Source organism: Oncorhynchus nerka, linkage group LG20 (assembly GCF_034236695.1).
Source record: "Oncorhynchus nerka isolate Pitt River linkage group LG20, Oner_Uvic_2.0, whole genome shotgun sequence".
Taxonomy (NCBI): Eukaryota; Metazoa; Chordata; class Actinopteri; order Salmoniformes; family Salmonidae; genus Oncorhynchus; species Oncorhynchus nerka.
The window spans coordinates 45,636,685-45,656,521 of record NC_088415.1 but is presented as its reverse complement, the minus strand read 5'-3'; the positions used below and the strand labels follow the sequence as shown (position 1 = coordinate 45,656,521).

At 43.5% G+C, this 19,837-nt stretch overlaps 1 protein-coding gene across 2 annotated transcripts in view; it reads left to right on the top strand.

Moving 5' to 3' along the window:
• The window catches only part of LOC115102616 (forkhead box protein J3-like), a 97,402-nt gene that overhangs the window by 38,973 nt on the left and 38,592 nt on the right, over positions 1 to 19,837 (top strand). For both annotated transcript variants that reach the window (XM_029622747.2, XM_029622748.2), the window contains one exon: positions 15,267 to 15,341. In XM_029622747.2, the coding sequence (XP_029478607.2) occupies positions 15,267 to 15,341 (75 nt within the window). The remainder of the gene's footprint in view (positions 1 to 15,266; positions 15,342 to 19,837) is intronic.

Below are 19,837 nucleotides of genomic sequence, written 5' to 3'. Positions count from 1 at the left end.
AAAATAAGAGTAGCAAGGCTATATACCGGTTAGTCAGGCTTATTGAGGTAGTATGTACATGTGGGTGTGGTTGAAGTGACTATGCATATATGATGAACAGAGTAGTAGTAGCGTAAAAAGCGGTGTTGGCGGGTGGTGGGACACAATGCAGATAGCCCGGTTAGCCAATGTGCGGGAGCACTGCTTGGTCGGGCCAATTGAGGTAGTATGTACATGAATGTATAGTTATAGTGATTATTCATATATGATGAACAGAGAGTAGCAGCAGTGTAAAAGAGGGGTTGGGGGGAGCACACAATATAAATGGCCAAGAGTCTTATGGCTTGGGGGTAAAAACTGTTGAAGCCTTTTTGTCCTAGACTTGGCACTCCGGTACCGCTTGCCATGCGGTAGTAGAGAGAACAGTCTGACTGGGGTGGCTGGGGTCTTTGACAATTTTCAGGGCCTTTCTCTGACACCACCTGGTGTAGAGGTCCTGAATGGCAGGCAGCTTTGCCCCAGTGATGTACTGGGCCGTACGCACTACCCTCTGAAGTGCTTTGCGGTCGTGCTCGGTGCTCCTTTTCCTGTAGTCTACAATCATCTCCTTAGTCTTGGTTACGTTGAGGGATAGGTTGTTATTCTGGCACCACCCGGCCAGGTCTATGACCTCCTCCCTATAGGCTGTCTCGTCGTTGTCGGTGATCAGGCCTACCACTGTTGTGTCGTCAGCAAACTTAATGATGGTGTTGGTGTTGTGCCTGGCCATGCAGTCATGGGTGAACGGGGAGGACAGGAGGGGAATGAGCACTCACCCCTGGGGAGCTCCAGTGTTGAGGATCAGCGTGGCAGATGTTTTGCTACCTACCCTCACCACCTGGGGGCGGCCCGTCAGGAGGTCCAGGATCCAGTTGCAGAGGGAGGTGTTTAGTCCCAGGTTCCTTAGCTTAGTGATGAGCTTTGAGGGTACTATGGTGTTGAACGCTGAGCTGTAGTCAATGAATAGCATTCTCACATCGGTGTCCCTTTTGTCCAGGTGGGAAAGGGCAGTGTGGAGTACAATAGAGATGGCATCATCTGTGGATCTGTTTGTCATCCCGGAACATGTTCCAGTCTGTGATAGCAAAGCAGTCCTGTAATTTAGCATCTACTTTATCTGACAATTTTTTAGAGACCGAGTCACTGGTGCTTCCTGCTTTAATTATTTGCTTGTAAGCAGGAATCGGGAGGATAGAGTTGTGGTCGGATTTACCAAATGGAGGGCGAGGGAGAGCTCTGTACGCATCTCTGTGTGTGGAGTACAGGTGATCTAGATTTTTTTTTCTCTGGTTGCACATTTAACATGTTGATAGAGATTTGGTAGAACTGATTTAAGTTTCCCTGCATTAAAGTCTCCGGCCACTAGGAGCGCCACCTCTGAGTGGTTTGCTTATACATTTTCTTATACAGCTGGCTGAATGCGGTCTTAGTGCCAGCATCTGTCTGTGGTGGTAAATAAACAGCCACGAGAAGTATAGCTGAGAACTCTCTAGGCATGTAGTGTGGCCTGCAATTTATCATAATATACCCTACTTCAGGCGAGCAAAATCTAGAGACTTCCTTAGATTTCGTGCACCAGCTGTTGTTTACAAATATGCACAGACCGCCCCCCCTGGTCTTACCGGAGTTTGCTGTTCTATCCTGCCGGTGCTGTTCTATCCTGCCGGTGCAGCGTGTATCTCGGCCATCAATCAGCCACGATTCCGTGAAACAAAGGACATTACAGTTTTTGATGTCCCGTTGGTAGGATATTCATGATCGTACCTCATCTAGTTTCTTGTCCAATGATTGCATGTTGGCGAGTAATATTTACGGTAAGCTTTCCTAGTTGCCTTCTGCGGGTCCGGACGAGGCATTCGGCTCTTCTTCCTCTGCGTTGCTTCCTTTTGCGAATAATTGGGATGTCTGCCCTGTGGGGTGTTTGGAGAAGTCCTGCTTAGCTGCGCTTGTTGTTGAAACAATCTTTGTCTAATCCGAGGTGAGTGATCGCTGTCCTGATATCTAGAAACTCTTTCCTGCCGTAAGATACGGTTGCAGAAACATTATGTACAAAATAATTTACAAATATCGCAAAAAAAACAGCACAATTGGTTAGGAGACCGTAAAACGGCGGCCATCTCCTCCGGCGCCGTTTTTGTCGCCGGACCCACCATGATCTGGGTATGTGTGACGTTCAACTTGACTTCGTAGTAGCCTCTGTTGTGCACAGTTAGCTGTCCATCTACTACGCGCTATCCCCTGTATCACTATACACAGAGGAGTGATATTGTTCCCCAGAGCCTCTGATACCCACTTCCTTAATCTATGAGCCTTACAAATCTCCGCCCCAGTCATATTCAATTCTGCTTTCCCAATTCCCTGTGACGTTAATACCTTGTTTTTACTCCATCGAATACACCAATGTCGGTCCTGCCAGAGTCTGCAACTAACGCCATTTATGCAAACATTCTGTCTCAAACACAGGCCCCCGCCCGTATGTCCTTGGCCTCTAGCCACAAATACATTTGCACATAAATCATTCCATAACTACTGCTAGGCCACTTATATGCACTGCTCAAAATAAAGGGAACACTAAAATAACACATCCTAGATCTGAATGAATGAAATATTCTTATTAAATACTTTTTTATTTACATAGTTGAATGTGCTGACAACAAATCACACAAATTATCAATGGAAATCAAATTTATCAACTCGGAGTCACACTCAAAATTAAAGTGGAAAACCACACTACAGGCTGATCCAACTTTGATGTAATGTCCTTAAAACAAGTCAAAATGAGGCTCAGTAGTGTGTGTGGCCTCCACATCCCTGTATGACCTCCCTACAACGCCTGGGCATGCTCCTGATGGTCTCCTGAGAGATCTCCTCCCAGACCTGGACTAAAGTCCCGCCAACTCCTGGACAGTAACGTGGATGGAGTGAGACATGATGTGCTCAATTGGATTCAGGTCTGGGGAACGGGCAAGCCAGTCCATAGCATCAATGCCTTCCTCTTGCAGGAACTGCTGACACACTCCAGCCACATGAGGTCTTGCATTAGGAGGAACCCAGGGCTAACCTCACCAGCATATGGTCTCACAAGGGGTCTGAGGATCTCATCTCGGTACCTAATGGCAGTCAGGCTACCTCTGGCGAGCACATGGAGGGCTGTGCGGCCCCCCAAAGAAATGCCACCCCACACATGACTGACCCACCGCCAAACCGGTCATGCTGGAGGATTTTGCAGGCAGCAGAACGTTCTCCACGGCATCTCCAGACTCTGTCACGTGCTCAGTGTGAACCTGCTTTCATCTGTGAAGAGCACAGGGCGCCAGTGGCGAATTTGCCAATTTTGGTGTTAATTTTGGTGTTCTCTGACAAATGCCAATGTCCTGCACGGTGTTGGGCTGTAAGCACAACCCCCACCTGTGGACGTTGGGCCCTCATACTACCCTCATGGAGTCTTTCTGACCGTTTGAGGAGACACATGCACATTTGTGGCCTGCTGGAGGTCATTTTGCAGGGCTCTGGCAGTGCTCCTCCTTGCACAAAGGCGGAGATAGCGGTCCTGCTGCTGGGTTGTTGCCCTCCTACGGCCAACTCCACGTCTCCTGATGTACTGGCCTGTCTCCTGGTAGCGCCTCCATGCTCTGGACACTAAGCTGACAGGCACAGCTCGCATTGATGTTCCATCCTGGATGAGCTGCACTACCTGAGCCACTTGTGTGAGTTGTAGACTCCGTCTCATGCTACCACTACAATGAAAGCACCGCCAGCATTCAAAAGTGACCAAAACATCAACCAGGAAGCATAGGATCTGAGAAGTGGTCTGTGGTCACCCTGCAGAACCACTCCTTTATTGGGGGTGTCTTGCTAATTGCCTATAATTTCTACCTGTTGTCTTTTCCATTTGCACAATATCATGTGAAATTTATTGTCAATCAGTTTTGCTTCCTAAGTGGACAGTTTGATTTCACAGAAGTGTGATTGACTTGGAGTTACATTGTTGTTTAAGTGTTCCCTTTATTTTTTTGAGCAGTGTAGTTATAAACATCCTAAAACATGCTCGTGTCAATTAGTCCGTTTCCAACAATCCCCCTGGAACAATGATCACTCAAGTTCCACGCCACCTAGAAAAAATATTCACTTTAACAGGGAAGAGAGAATACATGTTTAATCATTTCACACCACCGTTGATGAGATTGGGACCAGGACCATCCATCTGTTCTGTTCTATGCCAATGGGATGCTAGTCTCCATGCCAGTCTCCTTCATCCTCATCCTTGGGTGTCAAAGTGAGACGCAGACTACAAGCCTTGTAAGTAGTTAATTGTACTGTATCATCCAGAAAGCCATATGTATTGATGTACTTTAACATTATTTTGATGACATCGTGAAACAAAACCCCTACTATCAAGATCCCCATCATGGTTAACCCAAACTAACCTCTAGTGCAGGGGTGGGCAATTTCCAGTCCTCGGGCCTGATTGGTGTCCCAGTTTTGCCCCAGTTAAAACACCGGACTCCAATATCACCTAATCATGATCTTCAGTTTAGAATGCAATTTGATTAATTAGCTGTGTTTTGCTAAGGATGGAGAAAAAGTGGTACACCAATCAGGCCCTCGAGGACAGGAGTTGCTGGGGTCTCTGATCACCTCCTGCTTGAAGACACTAAAAGATTAGGTTTCCTGAGAAGAAACCCTCCCTAGACTCAATAGATTCGAGCAGTGCACTCTCCCCTCCCTTTGTGCTCTCCCCACAGCTTAGGGGTAGCGCTCTCTCTCTCCTTCTCCCCTTTCCTGAATCATAATTACAACAATTGATCAATTATCCAACCCAAATTTAGAAGACCAGTCCTTAGTGCTTCATGTTGAGTCTATCACTCGGATTTAAGACCCCCAATTTAGCACACACCGACACTGTTAGAATGTACATTTACAAAAAGGGGACAATATATAGACAGTTTGTAATATTTATATTACCAGCAGTAACCTTTCTATCCCTGAAAACACTGTCGTGAGTGGCATGTTAATGACAGATCGGTATCTCAATGCATTTTTATCTAAATTACAATACATTTCCCAGTGTGCAGACCAACACAATCAACCTGATACCCCAAATAAACAGTTTAGGGCAACCCTAAATCAATTTACGGGCACAGTTGACCACCCCCCTCCTTCCTGGGAGTCATTCTTCTGCCGTCTCTTAATTTTCTTCCTCAGACAGCGTTGCAGTTCATCTCCCAATGGCACATATGTAACTCATGCCTTTTGATATACCAATTTCAAAATAATCTCAATCTCTCACCGGAGCCTCTACCTCCATTGTGTCTCGTCCATTTTCCCACCAGCGCATCAGCAGCATGATAAGAGTTTGAGCATTATCTCTCTCCATGCTCACTTCACAAGTGCACTCTCAGGACCCATGCCGCACTCCTGACACTTGTACATAGGTTGCTGGTTCGGTCTCGGGTAGGAGTGGTGAAAGACGAGGCTGTAGTGAACACCTTTGTCGCCATTACTTCAGCCGGTTAGAGGGTGTGAAGCTCACACTGTCCTCATTAGTTAGTGACTCCAGATGGTATCTAGATAATATCGCCTCAACTTCGAGAGGACAGACCAAAACAACACTTTAAGGCATTTCAAATTCAGAAAGTCCAAACAACTATTCACTGTATGACACTTATTACATTCCCAATTTTCTCAATACAAAATTCCGAAGACAAATGTCAGTGTACCAACACACTGTTGAAACCATTTTTCAAATTGGCTTACACTCCCTTATCATATTGGCGACCTCACCGTATAGTTACAGGGTCAGGGAGGTAGAGGGCTAACACTTAGGGAGAAATCCCGTCCATACAGCAGACCCAATCTGGTGAGATTTGTATTGAAACAAAACTACAAAACAGCAGCGATACACTCATTCATATTATACTTAAATCTCTCCCAATGGCTCTATCCTTTCTAGTGAGGGTCAGGCCTCGCCAGAAAGTCAAGACAAAGGTTATTCAACACCAAGTATTTTATTTTCCCTTTCTTTCACTGTACTTCAGACGACTTATTTAAATACATTTCCATCATTCTGCATACCTGGTTTACATTGTATTATTCAGTACTGTACCTTATCAGGAGAATTTACGTGGGTGCAACCAACATTCGAACAATAGATACTTCAGAAAATGTCATGTGTGTGCCCTTTCAGGTGCATCCTTTCTAACCTGTGAAGACCCTACTAAAACCAAATTAAAAGACCCACACAATTAAATCAGACACGGTATTAACCTTTTCACATGTACCAACAAACGGGTGTGATTCTACAGTGGTCCCTGCAGCTTACGCTCAAACAAGTTTGACTACAACACTTATTTAGGACGTCCAGCTTTGATCAGCGTTTGACCTAGCCACACTTTTTTTCCCCCCCCTTTTCCATATTTTGCACAAACACAGTCCTAGCGCTAACTGAGGAAATATTGATGTAACACATATTTAGAAAACTCTCGGCTGACAGAAACCACAATATGAATTGGCTAATAGTAATTACTATTTTATAATTCATCACATCGCGCTTGAGCTCAACATTGATGGAAATAGTTGCGTAAAACACTTTCTAGATATTGAAAGTAATCCGATGATGGTTAGTTTGTACGCACCGCCATGTTAGTTTTTCGCGTCAACCAAAGATAAGAGGAGACCAGATGAGTTTGGGCTGTTTGCAGAATGCATGTTGAAGGGGGTGTGTGGTCTACAATCATTCACTTCCAGAAGTTTACCCGACTGATCAGTGAACCATTCCACCTCCATTATAACATATTTAGTCTGACAGGCGTTTACGTAACACCCATAATGCATTGTATAATGTCAGCAAACATGGCACCACACATAGCTGGCAAATAGCTTACTTAGCATTAGCTCATTACAATCAGTACAACCTTCAAAAAAGTATTTTACACAGATTGGTGTTCATTACAATATATGCAATAATCGAAATGCATTATTTGTCACCAGTACTTGAAAATGTGAATTATACTGTAAATGCATACATAACGCTACATTAGAAATGACAACACAATTTACAGAATATAAGGAACGCACACATGTCCAAAGTTATTATTTGTAAGGAAAACAACAACGGAGGCAAAACGAGCACCAGCCAGAAAATTTGCCAGTTCGTGCAAGACTGCGCAAATGTCTGCATACTTGATGTGCGGAAAAAATGGGGAAGGGCTCTCGAAGAGGGAAGTTTGTCCTTCTCAGTAAAGCCTCAAACAAACATAAAATTGTCCAACACTGAAATGGGCTATTTCTATGTGAATTAACGAGGCGGAACACCCCTCAATTCAAACTGTTAAAAATAGAACTTGTTAAAAAATAATTTGAAATTGGCAAGTTGAAACAGCCTATAGATGATTAGCAGGCAGCGAGGGTTAACTGCCCTGTTGCGTAACAATCACATTTTGGAACAGTTGAGTGCATTCTGACATCACTTGCATAAAACAACTCATGCTGGAGCGACCGTTAGCGATATTTGGAACTCGCGTATGAAAAGGTTAACACCACTTAACAAATATTCATAACTTTTGGGTTGTGTGTGTGCTGGTGGGTGTGCTTAAAGTAAAGCTCCCTTTTACAACCTGATCCGGGTACTTTTAGACTTTATAACACTGCAGAATTTCAATAACTGCTCTCCAAAGACGACAGCCTCGGGAAGAATTTCAACGAGAGAGATGAGGACACCCCCATCCTCTCCTGGAAGAGAAAATGTAAATGTCATTGGTATTCAATATGCTAAATCTTAATCAACAACACACAGGTTTTTAATTCCAAACAAAACATAAGCAATTCTGTTCACCAGGTGTCCACTGTCCTCCCTCCATTCATGAATAATTTGTTTGAATCCATCCCAACGTTTATGTAGCTTGTACTACCCTTCGACATGGCGACATTCCTCTCACCACCGAGTCTTAACAATTTACTCCCGTATATGCCCTATGTCTCTCTCTTCCCCATGATTTTGCGTAACCACAGCACTACAACATTGAAGTAATTTTAGGTTTGGTAACTCGAATACTGTCGCTTGACAGAATTGCTTTTTCAAAACTCTACAAACAATTACTCAATATTAACTCCACTCTAATTTCTCGTGACCCCCTCCTTACTTCCGTCAATTCTATACAGCTATTTCAGAAAAAGACAGAATAAAGTGTCTCACGAGATGAAAAAATACGGTTTTCTGAGTTTGCGAGGAGTGTTTGGCTGTGCCAATTTGAACTTGTTACCTTTTTTTAGAATCCATTCCCCTGTCATTTCGTATAAACATGGATAATAGTTGTATTGCTTTCGATTCTGCCCCTGTTACCTTGCTGAGTGTCATACTTTTTCCTGTTGTAAATTTTGCCTATTTCGAGCTTCCTTGTGCCTTGCTCTCGAGTGTCTGCTGTTTTTCTTCTGCTAATGTGGCAAACGCCTGAATCACAGCATTCCCTCCAGAGGGAGCGGGTGCAGTAGGTTCCCCTGCTGCCCTACACTCACTTTTCCAATGACCCACGGCCCCACACCTAAAACAGGGCTCTGACGCCTATAACACCTTGGGACTGATTCACTGCCCTTTCCTCCTTGTTTCTTTGTCTTACCTTGGTCATTGAAACCACTGTTAGTGACTTTTACTGTGGCTGTATTAACCACACGCACGGTTGCGAAGTGAGCAGAATTAGATTCCACTCTTAAGGCCGGCTGTACTATTTCATCCCAGTGAAAATGTTGATCTACCACCCCCGCAATAGCCGTTTTGATAACAGGTTTGCTTGCTGGTCTATTGCACTTTTGATTTTTCCTTTGTCATTGTGCCAACTCACAACAGCATCTCTGAATTCATTATTAGATTTGAATTTTTCGTCCGCATGGAAGTGCTGACCAATTTTATCCACTTTGCTCAATTTAACCATTACTTGAATTGCTAGTTTGATTGTGCACTTCTTTTAGTGCATCCATGGCTTTACTATAGTTTTCCTCTTATATACCCCCTTTTCGGGAGTGTCAGAAACCACGGATGCCATTCCAATGGTGGCTATTTCTGCGCCTCCCTCAACGTTGTTTATGATGTTTGGTTTTCCTCATTCACGGCTCTAATACACACCCTCTGCTAACTATTTTCGAAGATAGTAATACCCACTTCCCCGGAGAGTATTTATGCTATTTGTGCCTATTAATTAGTCACGGCACCTGATACCTTGTATTTGAACCAATACTGAAGCGTCTGCTAATTTACTACTGGTGAATACGGCTGACCTAATGTCTTACACCAGTGTTACGCCTCAAATATCACTGTCAACACACAACCACAATTATTCACAGTTGTCTCCCTATTTCCACAATCTGCATAAAGCAACCTCACTCCTTATTGTTATCGTTTTGCTTTTCTAACCATGAATGTGGCTCTCCTCCAGAACTTATAGGAAACCTTTTGTCACCATCCACATTCCCTCCTGTTGACTTTCTCCATGGACTACTTCTCTACAACTTACAGGGACCACCCTGTCCGGGACTTCTTGCCCTCCACAGGGACCACCCTGTCCGGGACTTCTTGCCCTCCACAGGGACCACCCTGTCCGGGACTTCTTGCCCTCCACAGGGACCACCCTGTCCGGGACTTCTTGCCCTCCACAGGGACCACCCTGTCCGGGACTTCTTGCCCTCCACAGGGACCACCCTGTCCGGGACTTCTTGCCCTCCACAGGGACCACCCTGTCCGGGACTTCTTGCCCTCCACAGGGACCACCCTGTCCGGGACTTCTTGCCCTCCACAGGGACCACCCTGTCCGGGACTTCTTGCCCTCCACAGGGACCACCCTGTCCGGGACTTCTTGCCCTCCACAGGGACCACCCTGTCCGGGACTTCTTGCCCTCCACAGGGACCACCCTGTCCGGGACTTCTTGCCCTCCACAGGGACCACCCTGTCCGGGACTTCTTGCCCTCCTCCACAGGGACCACCCTGTCCGGGACTTACCCTTTATCCACGACCGGTCGTAACACAATAGGACTTCTGAATAAACTCAAGCTTTTAGATTTGTATCCTATAATTAGTTATTTATCCTATGACTCACCTCCCCAAGATGTCAGACTGAGTGTAGGAACTGTGCCTACCTTGTTTGTTGTTTTGCGCCCGCTCCTGCTCCACTGATTCGGACTCTCTAGTTTGTTTGACTGTTAATCGTGGAAAATCCTGCTGACAATGCCAACTGTTTGGTTCAGACAGAGTGAAAAACTGACAACTAGTCAAAGCTCAAACCAGGTTTATTCACCCACTGGGTCAAACATTTGAAAAGATATGGTTCCACCAGCACAACTATTTATACCCGCCTATTAGTCTTCTCCTTGCACATATAGGCAGCCAATACATCTCTGTTGCTAGGCAGGAACTTACGTGGTGTGTGTAATAGAACTGTTCCTTGTCACTTCATCTGACCTGACCTGACCTCAGCCCACCTCCTCCCTAATCCACGGCTATTCAACCTTATCAGCGACTGAAACCAGACTGTTGCCCTTTTGTCCTCTCCATAAGATCCATGAGATTTAACAATTACATTATACATGAATAAATATATATTTAAAGTTAGAATCCAACACCTTGATTAACCAGGTCAATCTATGTCATGGAAAGAACAGGTGTTCCTATTGTTTTGTACACTCAGTGTAGACCCTTTATCTTCACCATAGCCCACACATCACTCTCTTAGACCTATGAATCTCCAGCGCTCCGATTCACTTTGACTAGGTTAGGGCCCTATAAAATCCGCGATATATAGAAGCTGGACGGAATCACAGAATCCAGACAATAAAACGGAAATCAACAATATTCAAAAATTTATTGAACTTAGTAGGGAATCAACTAAATGTATTAATTTGCCCAATTGATCACAAGACATGAACAGAAGGCATCAGTGATTTGTATTTCTTGCAACTTTCTGATGAGGCAATGACAATTCCCCGTCTGTATGTGCAGTGCACGCAGCTACCACTTTGTGTAGCCGTTAGCGATGATGCTAATAAAACATCTTGGAAAAGATGGAAAGGCTTCCCCTTAAACCTTGTCAATGAAATGTTAACTACAAAGTAGTCTATACATACCTGGCAGAATGATACAGTATCATGATTATTTGCATCAATCCAATTGCTGTGGACTTAAAACATCGAATTTAGTTTTTTTTACTATTTTAAAAAGTGTGATTTTTGAGTGAAAACCTGAAAAAACAAGGGACAATGAATGGAAACCTGGGAAAAAAATATACACATTTTATAGGGCCCTATTACTGTCAATCCCCAAAAATACTGTCACACATTGCACTCTTAGCGAATAGCTCCAGCACGCTTATGTCACCTTCTGGCCTATATCCTATAGCCATCTGCAGAAAAGCTCCAGCCTCTCTTTTTGTGTATCTGAAAACCCCACATTTTTCAAACTGGCTCTTGTCATGCTTCAGCATAAGCCTTACGTAACAGCCTGCAACCCTTTACTCTTCATAGATATTACTAAAGCAGAGTTCTAACTAATAATAGTCACAATGATTATAATCTCGAATCCCCACAAACCCAAATGTATCAAGAGAACGAGGAAGTAGCCTATGATGTAAATTCGACAATCTGCTTTTCCAACTTATGCTGCCTTTCACCAAGATGAATTTAGAAGCTGGGCAGTAGCAAAGCCCCAGGTGTGCCCAATAAGCTACTTATTCACTCAACTCCATCATGAATGGGCGGATGCGGCAGCGAATCACATTAGCTCTATTCCCGTTGTAGCCACTCAGTGCATTATTGTCAATGCCATCGTGTCGGGTTATGACAAAAATCATCCCATTCCGTGAGAGCGGCACTGTCTCTCGTCGTGGTAACGGTTTATGCTCTGGTACAGCTGGGGGGGGGGCTGGCTTACTACAGTAAAGTGACTGGTGAAGAGGCCTCATTGTGGAGAGGTGCTCAGTCTTCAGCTTTCTATATCTGTCTTCTGGGGGACCAATGATGTCACCGCTTGGAGTAGTAGACAAAGCTGTCGTCTTGTGTGTGAGAAGCCTGGTGGTTTTTAATACAGGCATATTTGCGTCTGTGTGTGTGTTTTGGATCTTGGGTTTAATCTCTTTGGAAAACTGTCCAGCATAGGATGCCATGGACATAAATACATTTATTTCAGGTAGTCACTCTGCTGCATTCTCAAGTAAAGGACACATACTTCACGCTCTCAAACTCGGCCCTACTCCGACTCCTTTTCCTCTTCGTACCATAGGCGTTCAGCTCACATAAGAGGTGGAGAGAGGATTGAGACAGTGAGGAGTGAATGAAGACCCAACTGTTGATAGAGCGGGAGGGAGAAATGGGAAATAGAGCGAGAGCGCAGTACTCTGTCGTCTTCTCTCCCCAGTGGTATTATTAGGAGCCCTGAGGGAGAAGACCGATCATGTCAGCCGCACTGGAGCTTTACTGTGTTATAATGTAAGGTACAGGGGCTACACACCAACAAATGCACATCTTGTTTGATATAAATTGAGTGTAGAAAACGTTAGGAACACCTTCCTAGCATTGAGTTGTGCACCTTTTTACCCCCAGAACAGTCTCAATTTGTTGGGGCATGGGCTCTAGAAGGTGTCAAGCCTTACCCATGTTGACTCAATGCTTCCCAAAGTTGTCTCAAGTTGGCTGAATGTCCTTTGGGTGGTGGACCATTTTTGATGCACACGGGAAACTGTTGAGCTGGAAAAACCCAGCAGTGATTCAGTTCTTGACACACTCAAACCATACCCCATTCAAAGGCACTTAAGTCATTGTCTTGCCCAGTTAACCTCCTGAATGGCAAACATTCACTCTCCATGTCTCAAGGCTTAAAATTCCTTCTTTAACCGGTCTCCTCTCCATCTGAACGGATTGAAGTGGATTTAACCAGGTCAGTCTGTCATGGAAAGAGCAGTACCTAATGTTTTGTACACTCAGTGTGTTTTTTAAATTATATATATATATTATTTTCATACCCAAAATCCAATTATATTCAGTGATGCTAGCCATGGCATGCTTTGTTTAGTACTGCTTAATCACATACTGTATCACAAATGCACTGTCGCCATTGCATAATCAACCATCTAATACGGTTTGACTTTTCTTGACCTGGAAAACAATAGAGCACAGCGAAATAGTTCTAGTTGGCCTAACTAACAGGTGCCTGGGAGGGTGTGTGGCAGGTAATGTGCCCTGAAGTAAAATATTTACTTGTTTAACCTGTTGCTTCTACTAGAGCTCTGGAAATGCAAATGCGCTACGCTAAATGCTAATAGTATTAGTTAAAACTCAAAAGTTCATTAAAATACACATGCAGGGTATCGAATTAAAGCTACACTCGTTGTGAATCCAGGCAACAAGTCAGATTTTTAAAATGCTTTTCGGCGAAAGCATGAGAAGCTATTATCTGATAGCATGCAACACCCCAAAAGACCCACAGGGGACGTAAACAAAATAATTAGCATTTCGGCGTTACACAAACCGCACAATAAAATAGAAAACATTCATTACCTTTCACCATCTTCTTTGTTGGCACTCCTAGATGTCCCATAAACACTATTTGGGTCTTTATTTCGATTAAATCGGTCCATATAAAGCCTAGATATCGTTATATGTAGACTGTGTGATAAACGAAAAAAACATAGTTTCAAAACGTAACGTCATTTTTTTAAATTCAAAAGTCGGCGATAAACTTTCACAAAACACTTGAAATACGTTTGTAATGCAACTTTAGGTATTAGTAAACGTTAATAAGCGATAAAATTCATCAGGAGGCGATGTAAAGATCATTAGCTGTCCGTCTGGAAAAATGTCCGGCTAGAAACTCAACGAAAATATCCGGTCCTAGACCGGATTAGATACGGTGTCCTGTATGTGTTTGACCAAGAAAAAACTCGAAGGGAAATGACAAGACTCTAGACACCCTGTGGAAGCTGTAGGTACTGCAACCTCAGTCAATTAATTGTGGTTCACGTTTATCAATGGGTTCAAGTAGCGCATGGATATATTTTCCCCATTTTCAGTGATCAGTTTTTCCTGTGCTTTTCGATGTAAATGCCGTTCTGGTAAAGCCACAGCAGTGATTTAACCAGTTTTTTAAACGTCTGAGTGTTTTCTATCCACACAGACTAAGCAAATGCATATACTATATTCCTGGCATGAGTAGCAGGGCGCTGAAATGTTGCGCGATTTTTAACAGAATGTTCAAAAAAGTAGAGGGTCGACTGAAGAGGTTAAATCATACAGACAGCTTGAAAAATGATACTGTCCTATTTCGCAACAAAGCCTCCTTCACTCACGCCGCCAAAAACAGCCTCGTAAAACTGACTATCCTACCTATCCTCGACTTCAACGACGTCATTTACAAAATAGCTTCCAATACTCTACTCAGCAAACTGGATGCAGTCTATCACAGTGCCATCTTTTTTGTCACCAAAGCCCCTTATACCACCCACCACTGTGACCTGTATGCTCTAGTCGGCTGGCCCTCGCTACATATTCGTCGCCAGACCCACTGGCTCCAGGTCATCAAAGTCTATGCTAGGTAAAGCTCCGCCTTATCTCAGCTCACTGGTCACGAATACAACACCCACCCGTAGCACGCGCTCCAGCAGGTATATCTCACTGGTCATCCCCAAAGCCAACACCTCTTTGGCCGCCTTTTCTTCCAGTTCTCTGTTGCCAATGACTGGAACGAATTGCAAAAATTGCTGAAGCTGGAGACTTATATTTCCCTCACTAACTTCAAACATCAGCTATCTGAGCAGCTAACCGATCGCTGCAGTTGTACATAGCCCATATGTAAATAGCCCATCCAATCTACCTACCTCATCCCCATAGTTTTTATTTACTTTGCTGCTCTTTTGCACACCAGTATTTCTACTTGCACATCATCATCTGCTCATCACTCCAGTGTAAATTTGCTAAACTGTAATTACTTCGCTACTATGGCCTATTTATTGCCTTACCTCCATTTGCACACACTGTATATGGATTTATTTTTTCTTCTATTGTTATTGACTGTACACTTCTTTATTCCACGTGTAACTCTGTGTTGTTTGTGTCACACTGCTTTGCTTTATCTTGGCCAGGTCGCAGTTGTAAATGAGAACTTGTTCTAAACTAGCTTACCTGGTAAAGGTGAAATAATATTAAAATAACAATGTTGCTGTGAAGACATGCCTAACAGCCCTCCCTGTTCTCTTCTCTCTCTCATCCCTCCCAGAACTCAATACGGCATAATCTGTCCCTGAACAAGTGTTTTCTCAAAGTGCCTCGCTCTAAAGATGACCCTGGAAAAGTAAGTATTCCCTGACCACTATAGTCTGAGTACATATTTCACCTTAAATGACCACATGTTTTGGTAGGAGAAAAGAGTTGAGTGTTTTCTATCAAATCGCCCACAAATGAGGTTGAAAATGATGCGTCATTTCGACATGCTCACACTCCTCCATGCACAACGAGAAGAATGAGGAAAACCAATGGAAAGAGGAATTGTTTGAGGATTTTTGGAGGAAAGACAGTACAGGCTGTGATTAGAAGAAAAAAACAACAAACAAAAGCACAAAGGTGAGGTAGAATCATTCGGGACATTGTAACTGATGTGGACAGTGTTAATTACACTAAAATACACATTTAATAGCTAAAAAGTGCATTGTTTAAAATCGGTGCATTATTTGAATAAGTGCATGCATTAATGATAATCAACTCTAATGAAAACAAATTCTAAAAATAATATTGGCAGCAGTTGCAGGAGCTTTCCATTTTGATTTACCAGCTGAAAAGAACTCTGAACATTCTAAACAGCAGCGTTTGTTTGTGATGCTAAGGGAAACCCCAGAGACAATCTGATTATACCCTAATTGGAGACAAGAATTACATCTCTGACCTGCTCTTCTATACAATGCATACTGCTGCTTGGTATTCTGCCGCATGTAGGTACTTTGGCCATGCCAGAAAGGGAGGAATCACTAATGGTTCGACAGATCTTGGTATATGAAGAGGAGCCTGATAATCAACTCTTCACCATTAACCCTTTGACGCGTACAATCACATATTTGTGATCATTGTTGAGTGATCCCTGCAGCTTACGATCTCATATGTGATTGGAACAGTAGTAACATAACGTATGATGCAACAAATGCGCCTAAACACCATTGTCTGAACAGCATCTAAATATGTTTTGGTACTGATGGAAAATAGGTCTTAAAATGTATTCCTCAATTTTACACTTTATTGCAAAAGATAAATGCGTCATCCATGCATCACACCAAACTCATTCCATAAACCAGTCTAAATAACAGGGAACCTGTTTTTTTGTTTTGACTTAGATGAAGATCAGATCTAATTTTATGACCAATTTATGTAGAAATCCAGATAATTCCAAAGGGATCACATACTTTTTATTGCCACTGTATAATGTGAAGAAATAGCTTAATAGTTTATCAATGTTTTAAGTTATGCGTACAGAACTGTTGCGTCAGCCTCATTGCGTAATTAAAAAAAAAAATGCAAGTGGCTGTATTAATTTGATCTATCGCATCCAATAACTATTCCTTACTATGTTTGGAATATTTATTAGACTGACATAGGCTTGTGCTTTTGCAGTTCGTTAGGCCTACTCATCTTGTTGGCTGACAAAGTAAATGTGGACATGAAATGTCTTCCAATATCTTCAATAAGCACCTCGGAATTGCATAAGGATGTGCACAGTTGCGCCCCCGATGTGTCTGTCTTCACTTGTAGCCTGTGAGAAAGAACCCGATCACGTGATGGAGAACCGTGTGCGTGAGAGGTGCAGGAGCAGGCAGCACTCAAGGAGAAGGGCTGCAGAAGGCATGGATTCTTTTAGGGTGAATTACAGCCACAAAGGGGATGCCGCCAGGAAATTCAAGACATTATCAAGAGCTTCTCAAATTGTGAATGAGAGACTGACGAAGTGCGTACAAGCTGTGCAATAAACAAAGCAGAGCTCATGCCTTTCAAGCGACTTTTTTCAAACCATCATACAGCCTTACAATGTATTCCAAATTAAAACATGTAGAACAACTAAAGTTAAATTAATACTTACAAATTAAGGGTATAGGAGAACCTATTTCTTTGTTAACCGCTCAACACAGAATGTGCGCACTCATTTGGAGATAATATCTTTTATTTTTTTCAGCATTGTTCAATTGTATTCTTCATACTATAAAATAATGCTACCAAATATAAGCAAATCTTCTCTGCTAAATTAACTAGTGTAGCCCACAGCCATATGGCATAGCCAGATCAGGACCTAACATAAGGACAACTCCGAGTATGCTATTCTGTTCTTCTGAAATAGTCTACATTTTCTTCACATCATGTGTCTTTAGACTTGTCTAAAATAAATAATGGATTTATTGTGAAGGTGTAAGCTATATTATATGGATTTATTAGAGTTTTGAAAATGTAGATGCTCCAAAGGTCTGCATCAGTGGCATGTATGTGGAAGCCAGGATATGCTTTGTTTGTTAATTAACGGTCAATAACCGTGAGACTGACAGTTATTTCCTTGACAACCAGCGGCTGACGAAATAGGTGACTCCAATGGGGAAATTTCTCTGAGATCGACTGCTATTCCCTGGCATGTCAATCAGTAAGCCACTGTATGGTGCCCAACAACAGCAAATGCCTTAGTCTGTCAAGCAACAACTTAAATGGGTCTGAACATCTTGTAATTCACACATGTTCTAATGATTGAGGGCAATGAGAGGACATGTAGCTCCTGCAATGCAGCAAGTGGCAGCCAGCGCTGCAGAGAGATTTCCTAATACCAAAATCACTATGTCCGCCGTGTTGCCCGTGTTGTGCCCTTCCACATTATTCAGAGCAACAATGCTGAGGTGTCTAGACGCTGTGCGCTCTCGGACAATGTTTACCTAGCAAACCACCGTGACATTCACCCCCAGCTGATGTATGACCTAGTACACTTTGAACAAACAGGGTGTCAAGGTGTTTGCTAGGAAACTGAAAGAAAGTGCTCTGGGACAAAGCAAAACCCAAATAAGAGGAACTCTGCCATACATCCTCCAAGATCGTGACCATCAGCCCCCACCCAGAGAGACCACTATATACCACCGGGCCACATCCAGAGAGACCAGCTCCACCCTGCACCATTGGGCCCCTTCCAGACAGGCCAACTCCACCTTGCACCATCGGGCCCCTTCCAGACAGACCAGCTCCACCATCGGGCCCCTTCCAGACAGACCAGCTCCACCCTGCACCACCGGGCCCCTTCCAGAGGCCAGTACCACCCTACACCATCAGGTCCCTTCCAGAGAGGCCAGCTACACCATTAGGCCCCATCAAGTGGCCAGCACCTCGCTACCTACCCCCCATGCTAACAGGACAACACCCCAATCAAAAAACCAACAGTCCACAAGATGGCTATGCAGAAGTGGCACGAAGAATAGAGCACCCTACTGCAGCTGACCTAAACCAGAGAAGGCATCTGCAGAACATAATATTCAACAAATCCATTAATTCCTTTTTTGTAAGTATCAGAAATATAATTATTAGAATTACATCCTATTATCATTGAGTTCAGTTTTAGATAAGTTACCCTGGAAAGGGTTAAAGTTAGCTCATGTAAATATATGTAGCCTCAAAAACAAAGTTCATGAGATTAGTAATTTGCTAATTGAGACAGACTCTTAAGCCTGTGTCAAAAAAGAAATTTGGACACAATTTGTGTGACATCTTAAGCAACTTTGCTGACACACGAAGAAATTCAAACACAATTGCATGCAACACCCAATTCTGTCATACATCATGGTTTCATCAAAATAAATGTATCACATGCGCTGTATACTGGTATAGACTTTACAATGAAATGCTTGCTTACAAACCTTTCCCAACGATGCAGTTTCTAAAATAATAATCCCAAATAAAATAGTAACTAACGCAAGAGTAATACATAAAATACACAAGAATGGAGCTATATACAGGGAGTACCAGATCAGTGTGCAGAGGTAGATATCTACAAGAAGGCAGGGTAAAGTGATTAGGCATCTGGATAGATAAGAGTAGAAGCAGCAAATGATGAGTGTTTGTGTGTTATGTTTGACTGTGTAAAGAATTTGTGTGGGAGTGGGCGTAGGGTCAGTGTAGGGTCAGTGCAAGATAGTTTGGGTACAATTAATTGACAATTTAGCATTCTTATTGCTTGGTGGTAGAAGCTGTGTCGGAGCTTGTTGGTCCGAGAGCTGATGCTCCGGTATCATTTGCCAGACTGTAGCAGAGTGAACAGTCTATGGCTTGTTTTCGGGCCTTCCTCTGACACCGCCTGATATAAAGGTCCTGGATGGCAGGGAGCTCATCCCCAGTGATGTACTTGGCTGTCCGCACAGACCTTTTGGTAGCGCTTTGCGGTCAAGGGCGGTGCAACTGCAATACTAAGCGGTGTTGCAGTCTGGCATTATGCTTTCGAAGGTGCAGCTGTAGAACTTTTTGAGCCTCTTGAGAGCGAAGAGGCAGTGCCGTTCCCTCTTCACGACTGTGCGGGTTTATGTGGACCATATTAAGTCCTTAGTGATGTGGATGTCAAGGAACTGAAAGCTCTCGACTCGCTCCACATCAGCCATGTGGATGTGGGCGTGCTCTCCCCTCTTTCTCCTATAGTCCACGATCAGCTCCTTAGTCTTACTGATGTTGAGGGAGAGGTGGTTGTCCTGGCACCACACTGTTAAGTCTCTTACTTCCTCCCTGCAGGTTGTTGACTCATCGCCGTTGATTTGCTCACTTATTCTTGTCACTCGTCCACCTAATGCCCGC